The sequence below is a fragment of the Adiantum capillus-veneris genome, chromosome 20 (genome assembly GCF_014529385.1).
Source record: "Adiantum capillus-veneris isolate H3 chromosome 20, ASM1452938v2, whole genome shotgun sequence".
Lineage (NCBI taxonomy): Eukaryota > Viridiplantae > Streptophyta > Polypodiopsida > Polypodiales > Pteridaceae > Adiantum > Adiantum capillus-veneris.
The window spans coordinates 74,592,472-74,608,830 of NC_140950.1; the positions used below are offsets into that span (position 1 = coordinate 74,592,472).

Here is a 16,359-nt window from a genome sequence, read left to right on the forward strand (position 1 = left end):
AGGCCATTCATTGCCAAAGACCTTTCCAATATGCAGCATGCCAATTTCACTCAAACATGGCCTCCTCCGACGGCGGATTCCGTTTTGTGGATGACAGGCACGGCAGTCGAATTCCCACACGTCTCTTTTCTAAGCCCTGTCGCCATCCTTTCTGCGTAATCCTGCCACTTGGGACTCCCTGGACAACACGAAAAATTACATGCACGCCATGCGCAATATTTCAAGAATGCGCAGAGAGAGAGAGAGAGAGAGAGAGAGAGAGAGAGAGAGAGAGAGAGAGAGAGAGAGATGCGGTACTGAGCTCTGCCGACTATCCTGCCCATGTTTCGTCCTCTCTTGCAAAGGCTCTAAAAATGTGCCCTGGATTCTAGCCGTCCACGTGGATGTCCGCGAAAGAATGCCCAATCCAGCCCAATACTAAGGCCTTTCTTGAGTAGGCCAAAAACCAATAAAAAGTTTATTATCACTAACTTTCCATGTGGCACTAATATGCAAGCTTTATCCAATTGTCCACGTATGCACCCAAAATCCAACCCTTTACTAAAGACAACTTATGTAGTCCAAAAAGGTACAACGTTGAAAATGCCCATGCCCATGGACAACGCTCACAAAAGACCTTTTTTCCATCGCATCAAAAATATATGCTTATTTCGCAGACAGTCCATTTAAGGTTTCTAGAGTTTCTTTCCCTTATGGGTTGAGTAAGGAGTCCTTAGTGAAGGGTTGATTTTTGGTGCAATTGTGGACCATTGGATAAAACTTGTAGATTAGTGCCATATGGCAAAAACTTGCTTTCTTAATATTTTTCTAAGTCTTTGTGAGAGGTGTTGACATTTGTGTAGCTCTCTCTTTAAAGAGAACCATTGAATATTGGGTCATTGACAATCTTTCCTCTTTCAAGTTTTCTTTTCTTCAATTTGCTACAATGATTCCAAGTGACTTTTTAAACTTTTTAAATTTTTTTTTGAAAAATATTATAATAGTTTATTGTTAGATTTTTTCAATAAACATAATATTTACTTGTGATAAAAATTGTTCTTAAATGTTAGCGTCCCTTTCTTGTTTCTTCTCACAAAGAACTTTTATTATTAAATTCTTCTCACCGTCTTAACCTTATGTAGGCCATAGTGAACTTTTACCTTGCTTACTTTTGAAGAAAAGGAAAAAATATTTTTTATTGATTGATAGAAAATTTTCTGAAATAAATGAAAACTCACCCGTCAACTCATACAAAGTAATTAGGTGGGTGAAAAAACCCATTAAAAACATGTGCAACATGAGAAACATAAAAGTGTAACATAATTAGGTGGGTAACATAGCCTATAGGGAGTTACATGTAAGAATCGTAGCTACATGCAAGAAGTATTTAGGTGGGTGCATAAAAACCCAACAAAAAAACATGTACAACATGAGAAGCATAAAAGTGTATAGTAATTACATAGAGTAATGCTAATTGCCTCTTTTAAAAATGGTATGTTTAATCCAATGGGCGTCTATGTGCGCTTCCAGGGTCATTTGGCCACATACAAACCCATGACATGGGTCATGGAGGACGAATGCTCAACCAACCAATTTTATGAAATGTTGGCCAATACAAATATGTTGTAAGTCCAGTTTTTGTAAGCACCTCCTATGGGTTGGCCCCAACACTAACTCCCACAAGGCCTAAGGGGTTGGGACCAATGTGAGCAAGCTCTTGCTATTCAATAGGGATTAATTTTTTACCTTGAATTTCAAGGGCAATACAATTAGACAACTAGGATGTGTGCAAAAATCTATACTATTACCACAATTCTTAATTATGATGCCCAAATTTTGGCCTTAGAAATTAAGCTTCAATCAAATTACACTAGACGTTTTTCATTTTTAGCCAAAAAACTTACAATACAAACTAGAAATTATGAGTAGAAATCCATAGTATGTCTACAAAACAAAAGCTATTAGATATGCAAAGCATTGCTTGGAAAAGGTTTGCATGGGTTCAGGGTGGTCACTTTCCAAAATGTGTATCACATTAAATGAGTTAACCAGGGTTTTATTATTAACTTTGTCTTTAATGCATGTGATATAGGGAGCTTTTGATAAGTGACCACCCTAGGGCCTTGACTTAGTTCAAAGCTTGTTGAAAATGTAGATCATCCAGTTTTGAACCATGGTAAAACATATAAAAATAAATTAGAATCGCATAAACTACTTCAAAAAACTTTCAAATTTCTGTTAGGACTTCTCGCTCACTTCCTTCCAAGGAGGAAGTCGGACCATTTATGAAAAAGGACTTTCTTTAACATTGATGCTAAGGAAAAGCATTGCTCAGATATCTTGATTTGTAGTGTAAATTTTTCGATTGGAAATAAAAATTTCAAGTTGTAGTTTTGTTAGCCCTTAATTTCCAAGACTAAAAATCAGGTATTTTAGTTATAAATCATGGTAAATGTCTTAAATTTTGGCATACATCCTGGTTGTATGAGTAGCTTGATCTTGAAAACAAGGCCAAAAATGTTTTTTTTTTTTTTTTGGAGAGGTGTAGAAATAAACAACACAAATAGATACAAAAATCAATAATGCAAACCTCTTCACTTGATAGAAATTAAACTTTCTTTTTGGCCTTCTTAAAGAAGGCCTTAATATCCCTTTGCTAATCTTTCTTTTTTTCTCACACTCACGTTTTTATTTAATTTTGCAGACCTCACAATAGTGAGTGGTAGAGTTACACTCTAAAAAATGAACGTACAATAAGGCTCAAGCACCTTATGTACCTTGAGGAGCCAACGGATAGAAAATGGGCAATGACCTCTGCCTTCACATAGTTTCGATTCAAAATGTGTTCCAATTGGTAGCTAGAGCCTATAGTTAACATTGTTTGAGTATCTAATGTTGAAGAAATTTGCTAATCTTCATTTAATCTTTTAACAATGTTTCCTTGTGTGCTGACCTTTCATTTTTCTCTTTCTTGGTAATTGTTCGAACTTCTTGATTACTTGCTTGTGGTTTTGGCTTTGCTAAAACAAACCTTAGTGAAGAAGTGAGTTCAACATACATTTGATTTTGGCATGTGAAACATTGAAATTTTCTTTGGTTGTCTATATGTAGAGACCCTTTCATTTAAGAGCCTAAATTTTCATTTCATTTTCATTTTTTGGGCTATCCAAAGTGAAAGATCATAGTGTTGCTTGACTTTTTAAGGCTAACTAAAATTCCAAAGCATATCTTTAGCTTTCTAAAACAAGCCTCAGTGAAGAAGGGAGTTAGGTCTTAAGTCTCCATCTCAACTTTGGCTCAAACATGATATTGAAAAACTTTAACCTTTTTGTTGGGGGCGGGGCGGGGTGAGGGTTGGGTGTGCGCGCACCAATAATCAAAGTTTTCCATCATAGATATGCTCCTAGTTTTCTAAAACAAGGCTCACTATGTGCAATGAAACTCGCTATAGTTTTCTTCTCCATAGTATAATGAAATGCAAGTCATATACAAACACACACATTCACACTGTCATCTCAACCTCTCTTTATGAGTCTAATTGCAAGTTTGGAGCCTAATTGGGCTTCAAGAAAAAACATAATCACTAGTCACACTCACTCCATCTATCATAGATCACTCACGTTCATCAATAGTTTGAGAAGCTTGGTCCATGATTAACAAAATTTTGGCAGTATCTCTTCCTTTTCATTGCGTGCCTAGCCAACCTACCTCTATTTCATTTGCACTTGATATATTCTTCTCTCAAATTCATTTATCGTATCGATAAGTAAAACTCTCTAAGAAAAAGATTGGAAAATCTTGTCAAATATAGCCTACATTCCTTCCTCACAATGTTTTCAAATTGAAGAGCAGTTCATAATTTGTGCAGGTTAGTATCTTGACATGTATAGAAGATGTTTACCATGCCCCATATTTTCAAATTAAGGGGCAGTCCATAATTTGTGTAGATTAGTATCTTGAGATGTATAGCAACAGATGGTTACCATGCCCCTTATGCTCAAGCTATTCAGTTCACAAAAACTATCAAGTGCATTCAAGGAGTAGTATTAAAGTCCGTTGCTTGTAAATTTTCTATGATTACAACACATCCTTTTTCTATTCAATTCATAATCTTTTTCTTCTAATGTCCTTAATGATAACCCCTTCATGATTAAAGAATGTGACAAATTTTGGAAGTTAAAGTAATCTATTGTTAGCCCACATGATAGGTACATATATTGTATGTGACCTCCTCAAGCACTTGTGCTCCACCAAGGCCCACCGCAAATATACACACATAATTGGGTAACCGTGGTCCATAGAGTGCAAATAGCATTGGTTGGTTCTAGGTGCCTCCAATGTTTCTAATGCCCCATAGGTATTCAGTTCTGCACTTAATGAACTATTGTAGACAAGCTTGAACAAGTTATGACTTTTAAGATGTCAATAGACAATGCACCATCTACTCTTTGTACTAGAGTGACTTGTCCTTGAGACATTGTATGCATATCACAAAAACAGTGTTAAAGCAAAAAGGAGCAGCCTCCACTCTCATTATTGTGTCAAAACGTTAAAATTTATAAGCTAGAGAGGTTTAATGACAATGTAATGCCCAATATCTTGCTCAAATTACATTGTAACATCAGTATCATTTTAGATGTGACTAATTTTTTTTAGTAATGTTCTAGATGTAATTAACAGTTGGTGTGGGCTAATTATCATGCATCAGGTAAATGTCTATTGCGATGACGCATTTATCTTACAACATATTTGTGTGCTCGATGACACCATGAGGAGCATCTTATCAAAACATTCCTAACCTTGATTGAAAACTTATGCTTATAGATTTTTTGAAGATCAACAAGATGGATTTGTTCAATCTTTGCTCGACTTTAATTGCAAGAGTGCACCAATTAAGTAGAAAACTACTTCACAGCAGGTTATCCAAAGGACCTCAAACATTCATGCATAGAATACTCAGTGACCAACAAAAAAAGGTCAAAACAGAGCTCGGCAGTTCACATTCAAGAATACCACACCAAGACTACTAAAGCATGAACTGGCTTTCATCATGTGGTAGGAACACAAATCCCCTTTGTTACCATTGTATTTGTCAGCAGCATGCTGAAACTCCGGAATATACAGCCTTGTGGACATGCATTTATGTAGAAAAGCTTTGGTTGGAATTAAACCACAAGAAAGCATACATTGTGCACGACACAGTCTCAAACATGCAATCATACTTTCTGGGTTCATGCTGGTTCTTCCCATCATATGAGCCAAAGCTCTAATTCCCCGGGGACATCAAGCTTATGAATCCTCTAACTTCTAGGTTGTAATGTGAGTAATTGATTTTACAGTGACCACAACTTCGAGCTTACCTGATATCATCGTTGCCTCCAAAGTCTGAGCAAAAGCTTTGTGCATCAATAATACATCAGCTTGTCCACCGCACGCTTCTCCTTTAAGATGTCTTTACATAGTCCCAATTGTTCTGCAAGAGCTAAACCAGCATTCAAGCCATCAACAGCAGCACTGACTATTCCACCAGCATAGCCAGCACCCTCCCCAATGGGATAAAGACCCGGTACCGATGTGCACTCAAAGGTCTCTGCATCTCTATCAATCTTCACTGGTGAGCTTGTCCTTGTCTGCAAAATTCATACGATACATGTTCTTAGCTTGCAAACAAGGGGGAATAGGCAACCACTGTGGGCAAAAGCAGCACCTCAACAGCATGAAGAAGGGCACGCCCGTCTATAAACCCAGGAATCTGCAATGACAAGAACAATAACAAATATGGGAAGACTTTTTCACCTCACACCATGAAGGCCTTCTAACTTTAGAGAGTAGCTAGAATCGATCAATCTGTATGCATATACCTGTCTGTCGAAGTTGACTAATGCTTGTTTGAACATCCCCGTCAGATGCTCAGAAAACAGACTATGCAAAGGAGCCTCTTTTACACCTAGTCTGTAGCTTGACGATGGGAGAACACCTCCTGCTTTTTCTTATGACCATTGTGTACTTAGAAAAAGAAGGGAATCAAAATTAAAAGAACAGAAAATTCCTCAAATACCCCTGATGCTTGTGGATATTCCGAAAATGTCCTCAATTTTTTCCAAAATTCCAAAAATACCCCTTGTTAATGCTGTAAAGATTTCCAAAGACATCTTTTTAGCAGCTCTTCACAGGAAGATTGGTTCTCCCTCAATAGAAGATGATAGACGTAGGGTTTCAAATGGTATTGTGGGCCCCGACATGAAATGGCTCATTAATTCTCGACGCAAATGCCTCTATTTGTAAGCTCATTAGTGAAAATTTGTGTGTAAGACAGACTTAAAGATGGATCTCTTTTGTCGAAAAAAATAGAGTGCAAAAATTGGAGCAATCAATCCAACATTGGTAAGAGGGCTTTCTAAGAATTCTTGCTATTTGAGGGGTATTTCGGGAGCTTTTGGCAAAATATAAGAGGTATTTTGAGAAATTTTGAAGGGTATTTTGAAAAATTCCACAAGTTTCAGGGGTATTTTGGTAATTTTCCCTTGAAAAAAAACAAAAGTGCATCTCTCTTACCAGAAAGCTTGTCGTTCAGAAAATCGGGAACGGCCTGGACTGGCACCACCAGGTCACCACCCCCCATTACTGCTGCTTCTCTTTCAAGAGATTTCTGTAGCACAAAAAACAAAAAAGTTAAGTAAAGCTCCCAAAAACATTTTGCATTTTTGCAATGACCCGATATCTACTCTGTTTGAACAAAAGCAAGCTTAGCCTTCCAGGAATTCAAGTGCTGTATATTCCCATTAATTAAACACAGAGGATGAAACTTATCAGGAACCAAATTGAAGTCTCTTTATGAGGCATATTTTTGTTTTACTTATTTCAATGATTGTCAAGTTTTGCATGCCACAACTGTCGTTAGGACCCACAGATGTAGACAGATCTTGTGAAGACTGTCAAGTAAAAAACAAGTCCAAAATATAACAAAAGTGAGTGGCACATAATAAGAGACCATCAATTTTGGAATTCAAAATCTTGAACCAGGAAATGATTGTTTCCAAAGAAACAGGGCAACAATAAGGCTTGTGCCTCTAAGTTCCCTTGGACTGAATTCATTGTCAACCCAATTGCCTTGGCCCTTCAGGACATGCGTGAGCATCCTCCTCCTTGGGAGAGCCACATGAGGAGTATCCTTGCTCCGTCCCTAGACATCAAGAAGGGTGCACCAGTTATGTCTGGCCAGTGTGAACCAGGCTAGGTTAGAGCGTCCATGAAGTCATATGTAATTTTGAGCAATCACCATACTTGGACTATCAGCCCCAGGCAGTGCCTACCTGTACACTCAGCTAGAGTGTGGACCAGGACGCAGTCCCCTAGGTGTGGACCAATGACGCTCAACATTTTGTCATAGTCCTCGAGTTGTTTCTCCACCCATGGAGCCATGTGCTTGCTGAAATGTGAGGCCCAAGACCAAGCTAGCCAACTAGATGGCTTATTTGGTCCCTTGGGCATGCTTCCTTGCTTTGAGGCTACTTTGTTACAGCTTACAGCCAGAAGCCCTTACCAGGTGGCTCATACTAACCAGAATTTGGTGCTGCTGGACACTCATAAAGACATTTATTTAGAATACCTACAGGCTCCACCAAAGCTGGTTGTTGCTGCAGTAACCAAGCCCATTGAAGAGCGGATTTTTCAAACCCTTTGGGGCATTCTTCCTTGATGTCACGTGACACATCCAACCCTATGTGTCCGTGGACAAGCTACAGCATGATCAGGGTTCAGTCAGTCCAGTCAGTCTAGATTAGAAGTAATCTGGCACTTTTGTGAGTCTATTCGTAGACCGTGCATGCCCAGTCACTTAGTGTAGATGCATATCCTCTGGTTGCACACAGCATGATCATAAGCATTCCCATCAAAATCCATCACAATCAGTTAGGGAAATTTTCCAGTGCATTTAGCCTATTTTACCTATTTTTGACATTTTTCACTTATTATTTTTAAGTGACTTTTGTTGGAAAGTAGGCAGGGCAAATTGAGTAAGTTTGTATATAAGCAAACCTAAACTAGCACTAAATAGCAGAAGAGGCAACAGGAGCCAAGCTCAGTAGGCAACTTCTCAAGCAAGACCTTGGTGGATTTTCCTCCAAGCAAGACCATCTCTCCCCCTAGCGTTTTCTCATCAAGGAGATCATCGCCCTAGCCCTGCATCAACCTAGCGTTTTGCATCAGCATCATCGCCAGAAGCAAGCCCTGCCCTAGCGTTTTGCACCAGCAACCAGCGCTAGCAGAAGCTCAGCAACCTAGCGTTTTGGAGACCCATACCTAGCGTTTTTGACAGTTTTCAGCATGGCATTTTTCAGCAATGGAAGACCAGCAGATTCAGCCCCTAAAGAGTAGCAGATTCAGCCCCAAGAAACCTCAGTTTTCAGCCCTAAACCTGCAGAATTTCAGCGACAAAGACCTACAGAAACAGCCCCCAAAATCAGCGTTTTTGGACTAGCCGCATATTTCAGCCCATAGCGTTTTTGGATAGCAGATAAAAGATTGCAGATATCAGCCCTTAGGTTGGTCTCGTCATCGCCGACATAGCCTAGACTTGCATCAGTCACATGCATTCAGTTTGTACCAGTTTGTGCAATCATAAGTAGACCACTCTCGCCGATGAGAGTGGGGCCTTCGGAGGAGGGTTTTACAACGTCACTGGTGTCGTATCTCTCTTCTCTCTCTATCTCTCAGTCTCATACACTTGCACGCACAGTGTTCATTCACTTTGTTTGTGATCATAGCACTTTCTCATTAAGAACGGAAGGCTCTCCCTTCCATAAGAACAAAAGGAACCTTGAGCACAGTTCGGAGCACTCATCTTGAGCAAAGTTCAAACATTCATTCCGTTGCACCTTACGTTGGTATCAGAGCTTTGGCAGTGTTCTGTATCACTCAAGGAAAGAACCACAAGAATCACAAGAATTTTATTTTTTTTTGCTTGTCGCGGCGCACGAATCCAAGTTCGCTTGGGCGTGTCGATTTCTAATCGCGTTTTTGAAGAGTGACAGGAATCCAAGAAAGAAGGGCTTGTCTAGCCTCCCCTTGTGCCTCTTTTCATTCATTGAGAGCGGACCATGCACTTAGCGGCCGGCCAATCGACGTGAGGTGGGAAAAAGCAACCTTGGTGTGAACGCAAGGCCGCCAAGGGGGTGCGCCTGCGGAAAAGAGTAGAACTCGGGTGAAGAGAAGATCCTTCTCAAACACAGATTGCAAGCAAAAGAAGAGCCTCAAGAACCCCAAGAACCAAGACCCCCCAAGAACCCAAGTTCCTCGTGAACTTAAGACCCAAGACCACAAGAACCCACGACTTCAGTGGATAGTCATCACTCGAAGCGGAATGGCTACTTCGCTTGGAGGTGATGAGCATGAGAGAGGTGAAGAAGAATTTTCCCCACCAGGAGGTTTTTCCGACCCTCCCCCTTCCCCATATACGGCAAGGATTGCACTAACTCCTATGGAGGCTTTAGACCAGATGTTTCTAGAAAGGAAGTTAGAACGCGAAGCAAGACATGCGGAAAGAATGGCAGAAATAGAACGCAGACACGTAGAAAGAAGAGCAGAAAGAAAAGCAGAATGGAGCGCAAACACCAAGAAAAAATGGCAGTCGCCGTCAAAGACAAGAGCGACCAACATATGAAAGAGTTCTTGCGACTCTTTTCTCAAGTGTAAGCACAAATGCAAGAGTAATGTGCCCAGCATCATAAGCAGAATACAGCGCTTGACCAAGTGACAGTTTGGAATAGGTAAACGGGACAATATCAGTGCCTTGAAACATTAAAAGGTTGCGATGGTGCCAAATAGACCACAGAACCCAAATCTGACCCAACCAAAAAATACCGTAAACTGAGACTATGGAGACTGAAGCATCCCAAAAAGCCAAAACCCTCCGTGAAAAGAGTCCGAAAGAAATCGGAGCCGAAGAGCAGCCGACACCTGATGAATGAAGGATCCCCAATAGCGACAACCCCATAATAAGTGTGGCACAATCTCTTCAGCTTCATGACATGTGATGCAAGCAAAAGACGATATATGTCGTGCATGCCATAGGCTGCCAACCGGTAGAGCTCCCAACAGGCAGCGCCATAGGAAGATACGTTCCTTCAGAGGGAGATGAATTTGCCAAATGCTAGACAATGTTCGTTTCTACCATGAGGATGACTTGGAGAGTGACCACAGCGTGAGCTGCGTCTTCAGCTAGAGGAGCTTCACGTGGCCCTCAGAGCACTTCCCTGTGGTAGCTGTCCTGGAGAGGATGGTTTGACTCCCAGTTTTTTTCTTAGAGTACTGAGACTTGCTTGGATCAGATCTCTGCAGCGCTTTTCAGTACATCTTACACACAAGGGAGATGCCTGACAGCATGAGTGAGGGCCTGATCTACCTCATTCCCAAGGAGGGTGGCTCCTTGGATGAGATTCGACAGTGGCAGCCCATCACCATCCTCAACTCATCCTACAAAATTCTTGCCAAGGCTCTGAGTTTGAGGATTCAGTCACTTCTAGAGAGTATTATAAATGGGACACAGACAGGTTTTGTCAAGGAGCGTAGTATCCTTGACAACATCTTTACTTTTTGGGAGGCTTCTGCCCTCGCGCGTCTCCGTGGTGAGGATCTCGTGATACTTCTTCTCGATTTTGAGAAGGCCTACGATAGAGTTGACTGGGACTTCTTGGAGGGAACTCTACGCAGGATGGGGTTTCTCAGATGCTTGGATCAGAGGTGTGTCAGCTCTGTACAGACAGGCACACAGTTAGGTACTTTTGTCAGGAGGTAGAGGTGATCCTTTCATGCTCACTCGTTCGGTCAGACAAGGATGCCCTCTTGCCCCCTTCCTCTTTATGTTCTATGCTGAGGCGATGAGAAGGTTTTTGGTTTCACATCAGGTTGGTCTACGAGGTTTAGCGTTCCCTATTTAGGGCGCCGAGTTACTAGATGCTGAGTTTGCAGATGACTCAGCTATGTACTTGGACGGCCATGAGGCCAACCTTCACAGGTGTGAGCAGGCTCTGAGACCTTTTGTTGTGCACCATGCGCATGGATCAATTGGAGAAAGACGTGCTCCTACGCCTTATTGGCTGCCAAGTGAGGGTTTCAGGTGGATTCCCCTAGGGACTGCAGTTCGATACTTGGGCTGTCAGGTTGGCTTGGACTTGTCTCCTGAGCATCAGATTGCTCCCCTCCTCCTGTCCATCAGGAGGAAGTTGCTACATTGGAGCTCCGTACGAATTTCTTTGGCAGGCAGAGTTGTAGTGGCCAACCAAGTGTTGTTGGCTACTATGTGGTACATCACTTCTTGTTGGATCTTCTCGAGTGCTTGCATGCCAGGTAGAGAGGCTAATCAGGAACTTCCTTTGGTCAAGGCGTGACACTCAGATAGCCCGGCCAAAGTGGCATGGCAAGTCATCATTCTTCCTTGTTCTCAGGGAGGGTTGGGGATCATAGACCAAGCACAGAAGAGCAGAGCCCTTCTAGGGAAGTTTGTCGTCAAAGGACTTCTTCCAGTGGAGGAGCCCTTGAAGGAGTTTTTGCTTCAGCGGCTTAGTGCTAGAGTGCCTCAGGCTAGAGGCCCCTGGCGACCTTCGACCAGATGGATTTTCACAGAGATGCGCAGAGTTGGCTTGAGCAGGAGACTGGAGGACCTCTTCGCTGTGAGTCTGCTCCGATCTTGGGAGCAGCTGCGGAGAGGCCTCGAGCAGCGTTAGCCTACTTCCACGGAGGAGCGTCTAAGACAACCCCTTGTTTGGAACCCCATGGTTAGCACTCAGAGAGGCCACTTGGTTGGTAGTAGGCCTCATGTTTCCTGGGGTCCCATGGCAGAGGGTCTAGCACGCACTTTAGGTGATTGGCTACAATTCTCAAGCTTGTCAGAGGAGCTTCACGGCATCCAGCTACAGGGCATGAGAGGGATGCAGAGCACGTGTTCGGACATCTCAGAGGCAGTACAAGCTGAGTGGCTCACACCTCTTGAGTCAGTAGCGCCCAGATGGATGGGGGCCTTCACACGACTGGAGGTTCTCATCTCAATTCGGGCTTGCTCAGAGACTGTACCCTCCCTGTTTTTCGAGCTACAGGGTGAGGGACGCTTACACCGAGTTTTAGAAGAGGCCCCACATGTGGCAGAGTGTTGTTTTCAGAGGATCCGAGTTGTGGGCATCTGCTGGAGAACTTGTGTCATAGATCCTGACCAGCAGCTCTTGAGACTGGCCACTGGAGGTTGTGGGCTTGGGAGAGCTGTTCACTGACACGAGTGTAGTGGGATCCTGGAGAGTGATTTTGGAGGGACCCTTTCTCCTCATCAGACCATCCAGGTGTCCCTTTCTTTCAGTACACTGTTCGATTGGGACGTCGCACACTTGCAGCACGGAGAGAGGCTCGTCCTGCTGCAACACCTCATTGGCAGGAAGAGGGTCTCGCAGCTGAGATCTTGTCAGCTTTTTGGGAGAGGTTGTGGGACTCCAGACAACCAAGGCGAGTCACTTTGTTCCAGTGGTTGGTTGCACATCAAGCTACAGCAGTTGGAAGCTGGCTAGTACATAATGGTCTTTCGGTAGCATGTGCAGCTTGTGACCATCTTGTGGAGAGCCAGCGTCACTGTCTCTGGGACTGTCCTTTGGCACAGCAGGCATGGCTTCATGTTCTTCGACTAATGCCAGCTCTTTCCACAGCTCGACAGTACACTTGGGGGGCAGCTGCTTGGTCCACTCTCATGGGCCTGGCACGTCAGTTTGAGCTATCATCCACCAGCAGGATGATAGTGATGCAGGGGGGTCGACCTACACTCCAGCCTGCTACAGAGCTTACTCCACAGGATTGGTGCACTGAGAGAGAGGAGTGTTGGGAGCTCATCTGCGGCCTAACACTCTGGTTCATCTAGCGGGCCCGCTGCTTTCGCATCTTCTAGGCTCCCCTTGTACCACCAGCAAAGACATTTTGGGATCTTTGGCTAGAGTTGATCCATACTCTCAGAGGACAGTTCGAGAGACTCCAAGGCAGCTCCGATCGCATGCGGGAGCGTAGAGAGGTTTTCCTTCGACTCTGGCGCCATGGGTCTTTCTTCACCATGGTCCAAGGTGTGCTCAGATGGCACTACCGTCCACCTGTGTGGCTTTTCCCTCCTCCCATCTCTTGATTTAGCCTTATTGTACATACGCTGTTTTTTTTTTGGGAGTCTCCCCCTCATGATTGTTGTAGCCCTCTCTTTTAGAGGTGGTTGTAGCCCTATGGGCAGTTTCATTAACTAACAGAAGGATCTTTTTCTCGGGGAAAAAAAATAACTCTAAATGAATTATTGGAATTTTAAGTGAGAGGGTTTTTCTCACTGCAGACATCTAAGTACAAAAATTTCTAGTGCGTCATTCAGAGTAATGACGGGAGCATTGTGAACGGGAATATCTGTAGGGCCACCAGGAACGGGTACTGGTCCCGTGTTTGTGTGTGTTTGCAGGTACTCCATCGCGAAGGAGAAGCGGGAAGGCCTCGGCCTATGCTTGGGACGTCTGGGAACGGAACTCGGAAATTGTCTGCGGAGCCTCGACTCCGAGTACAGACGGAGAAAGGATTCAGAGCTCGTCTCACGGACTCTGGGAACAGAGTCGGAAAAGAGTTGAAGGGATACCATACCCTGAGTCTGGAAGGTGAGATCTAGACGCGAGAACCTTGGTTCTCAAGGATTCGGAATAAGGAACAAGAGTTTCTTGGAATAGGGTTTTGCCCTAGGGACAAGAAGCCGAGGCTTCCAGGAACCATCAAGTCTTATTCTAGAACGAACGTGGTAATACGTTCGGTTCAAGTGCTTGTATAGACTTCTCCTCAGTGTCACCATGAAATGCGTTTTGACACGTAAGGACAGGTGAAACGTTTCGGGCCTTGAAACGTTTCGCTGACCAAGTGAAACACAAGCTGTTTCACTAACAACAAGTTACCATGGTTTTAGTTTCAAAGTCGTTAAACGCATGTTTTGGTCTCACGTTTCACTATGCTCTCATTTTGGACTAAAACGTTTCGTGGTGAAACGCCGCATTTCGAGATGAAACGTTTCGGCCTTGAAACGTTCCATTTATCCGAGTATATTTTACATTGTTATGCGCTCCCGTTTGTGATAGTGGTATCAGAGCATGGTCTCCTCTCTTTCTTTTTGATAGTGGTATCAGAGCATGGTCTCCTCTCTTTCTTTGTAAAGGGGGACGACTCTGGGAGATACGGGAAGAAGCCATGACAAGCCAAGAGAGAAGTAAGCAGAGGGAACCCTAAGTCCTGCAAGAAAAGATCGTAGAGTTGGGAAAATTTCTCTCTCTGCAAGAAGTCAACAAGACTTGAGAATTCACTGAGAGGGCAACAAGAGCATGATGCTCAAGAACCTAGAAAATCCGAGGAACGGAATGCTCAAGATCATTCAAAACCCAGAAAATATCCATGAACATCAATCCAGAACCATAGCCAAGAAATCCCATCATTTCAAGAAGGATATAAAGAAGGTCTCTAGACCTAGGAAAACTCCAATCAAGTTTGATACTTTTGACGGAAGGGAAGATGCCCCGAAAGCTACCGCTTTGATCCGACAGTTTGAAGTTGCCTTTGCAAATGGCAATTTCTCAAAAGCGTCGAAGGTGAGGCATGTGATCAAACTCCTCAAGGGGATTGCAAGTATACCCAAGCTCTGCAAGGAACTTACAACAAGACTTCAATTCAATTCAAGGCTGAATTTTCCCACAATTTTCTTTTTCCTCTACACTTTGAGAAAGGCATCAAAGAAGATTGGGATCGGTTTGCCCAATAGGAGCACGAGCAAGTCACTGATTACGTGAACAGATTCTCGAATGAAGAAACTTCCAATCTGTTGGAAAGAAGGATATCCTCGAGGTACTGGAGGAAGGACATGAACCGGTAAGGTAAGTATTAAAATTATTGAATTTATATTTAATTTAAATTTTTAAGTTCTCTTTTGACAAAGCACCAACTCAACTCACCATTGAGCAAGATTTTGAATTTTTCCAGTTTCTCCCTGGCAGTTCAGTTGGACCTCTACAATTGAGGACAATTGTTTATAAGTGAGAGGGATGTTGCTAAATTGGCTTTATCAACCAGAAAAATAACTCTAAATGAATTATTGGATTTATAAGTGAGAGGGTTTTCTCGCTTGGAACACCAAGAAAAAACAATTCTAAATGAATTATTGGAATTTTAAGTGAGAGGGTTTTTCTCACCGGAGACATCCGAGTACAGATATTTCTAGTGCGTCATTCAGAGTAATGACGGAAGCATTGTGAACGGGAATATCTGTAAGGCCACCAGGAATAGGTACTTCTGATGCGTCACATCGGATGGGTGACAGGGAGCATCGAGAAGAAGTATTCAACCATCCGGGAATGGACATCTTTGATGCGTCATAAGATGGGTGACATAGAGAATCGCAAAGGAGATTGTATCGTAAGTTCGGTAGGAAAAGACTAGGGGATGGGTATTCCTGATGCGTCACAAGCTCGATGATGGGTGCATCAAAAAGGGAATATCCATAGTTAGGAGGAAATTCCGAACTGTGTCACATTTGTGCACAAGGAATGGGCAAGCACTTGAATGAAGATGGGTTTTGAGGAAACTTTGAGGAAATACAGTTGCTTTCTGAGAAAGAAGGTTGCTTTTCAAGAAAGCAAATGCTTTCCCGCAAGGAAGTCTATGTATGCATTGCATCTATGCATGTGGTTGCATCCAGGGGCAACTGGGAAGTGCTGGGTAAGCTTTGTTTTCAACTTACAAGGTTTTATTAAGTTTTTGGGCAAGTTCAAACCATTTTTAAAAGGTGACCGGCCGCCCACTTAATAAGTGGGCAGTCTCTGAAATAAGGCAACAGATCAACCAGCGCTTTCTCTCTCGCTCTTTCTAGCAGAGGAAAAAAAAAACGCAAGCAATCTCTACGCGGACAGCCAACACTCAGCTGTTCCTGGCGTGGCCAAGGAGCTATAAAAGCATCACACACCCTCTCTCAGAGGAGGCAGCGCCAGCAAGAGGAGACTCTAACGCCAGAAGACGCAAGAGATCGCGAGACTACGAAGTACGGAGGTCGCTTTTCCCGTGCAAAGAGCGACAGGTATCAATTGTGGATTCGCCAAACAAATTGTGGTCCCGTGTTTGTGTGTGTTTGCAGGTACTTCATCGCGAAGGAGACGCGAGAAGGCCTCGGCCTACGCTTGGGAATTCCGGGAATGGGATTCGGAAATTGTCTGCAGAGCCTTGACTCCGAGTACAGACGGAAAAAGGATTCAAAGCTCGTCTCACAAACTCTAGGAACAGAGTCGGAAAAGAGTTGCAAGGATACCATACCCTGAGTCTGGAAGGTGAGATCCAGAGGCAAGAACCTTGGTT

General features: G+C 43.2%; 1 protein-coding gene across 3 annotated transcripts in view; it reads right to left on the minus strand.

The window, feature by feature from the left end:
• Positions 1–4,954: 4,954 nt before the first annotated feature.
• The window catches only part of PDE327 (FAD/NAD(P)-binding oxidoreductase family protein), a 91,357-nt gene continuing 79,952 nt past the window's right edge, over positions 4,955–16,359 (minus strand). The window contains exons 10-13 of one of the 3 annotated variants that reach the window (XM_086492583.1): positions 6,535–6,628; positions 5,841–5,959; positions 5,687–5,731; positions 4,955–5,609 (exon numbers count right to left, since the gene is read on the minus strand). In XM_086492583.1, the coding sequence (XP_086348709.1) occupies positions 5,385–5,609; positions 5,687–5,731; positions 5,841–5,959; positions 6,535–6,628 (483 nt within the window). In that variant the 3' untranslated portion in view covers positions 4,955–5,384. Of the gene's footprint in view, positions 5,610–5,686; positions 5,732–5,840; positions 5,969–6,534; positions 6,629–16,359 lie in introns of all 3 variants that reach the window. The other 2 variants (XM_086492582.1, XM_086492581.1) reach the window with 2 other exon arrangements.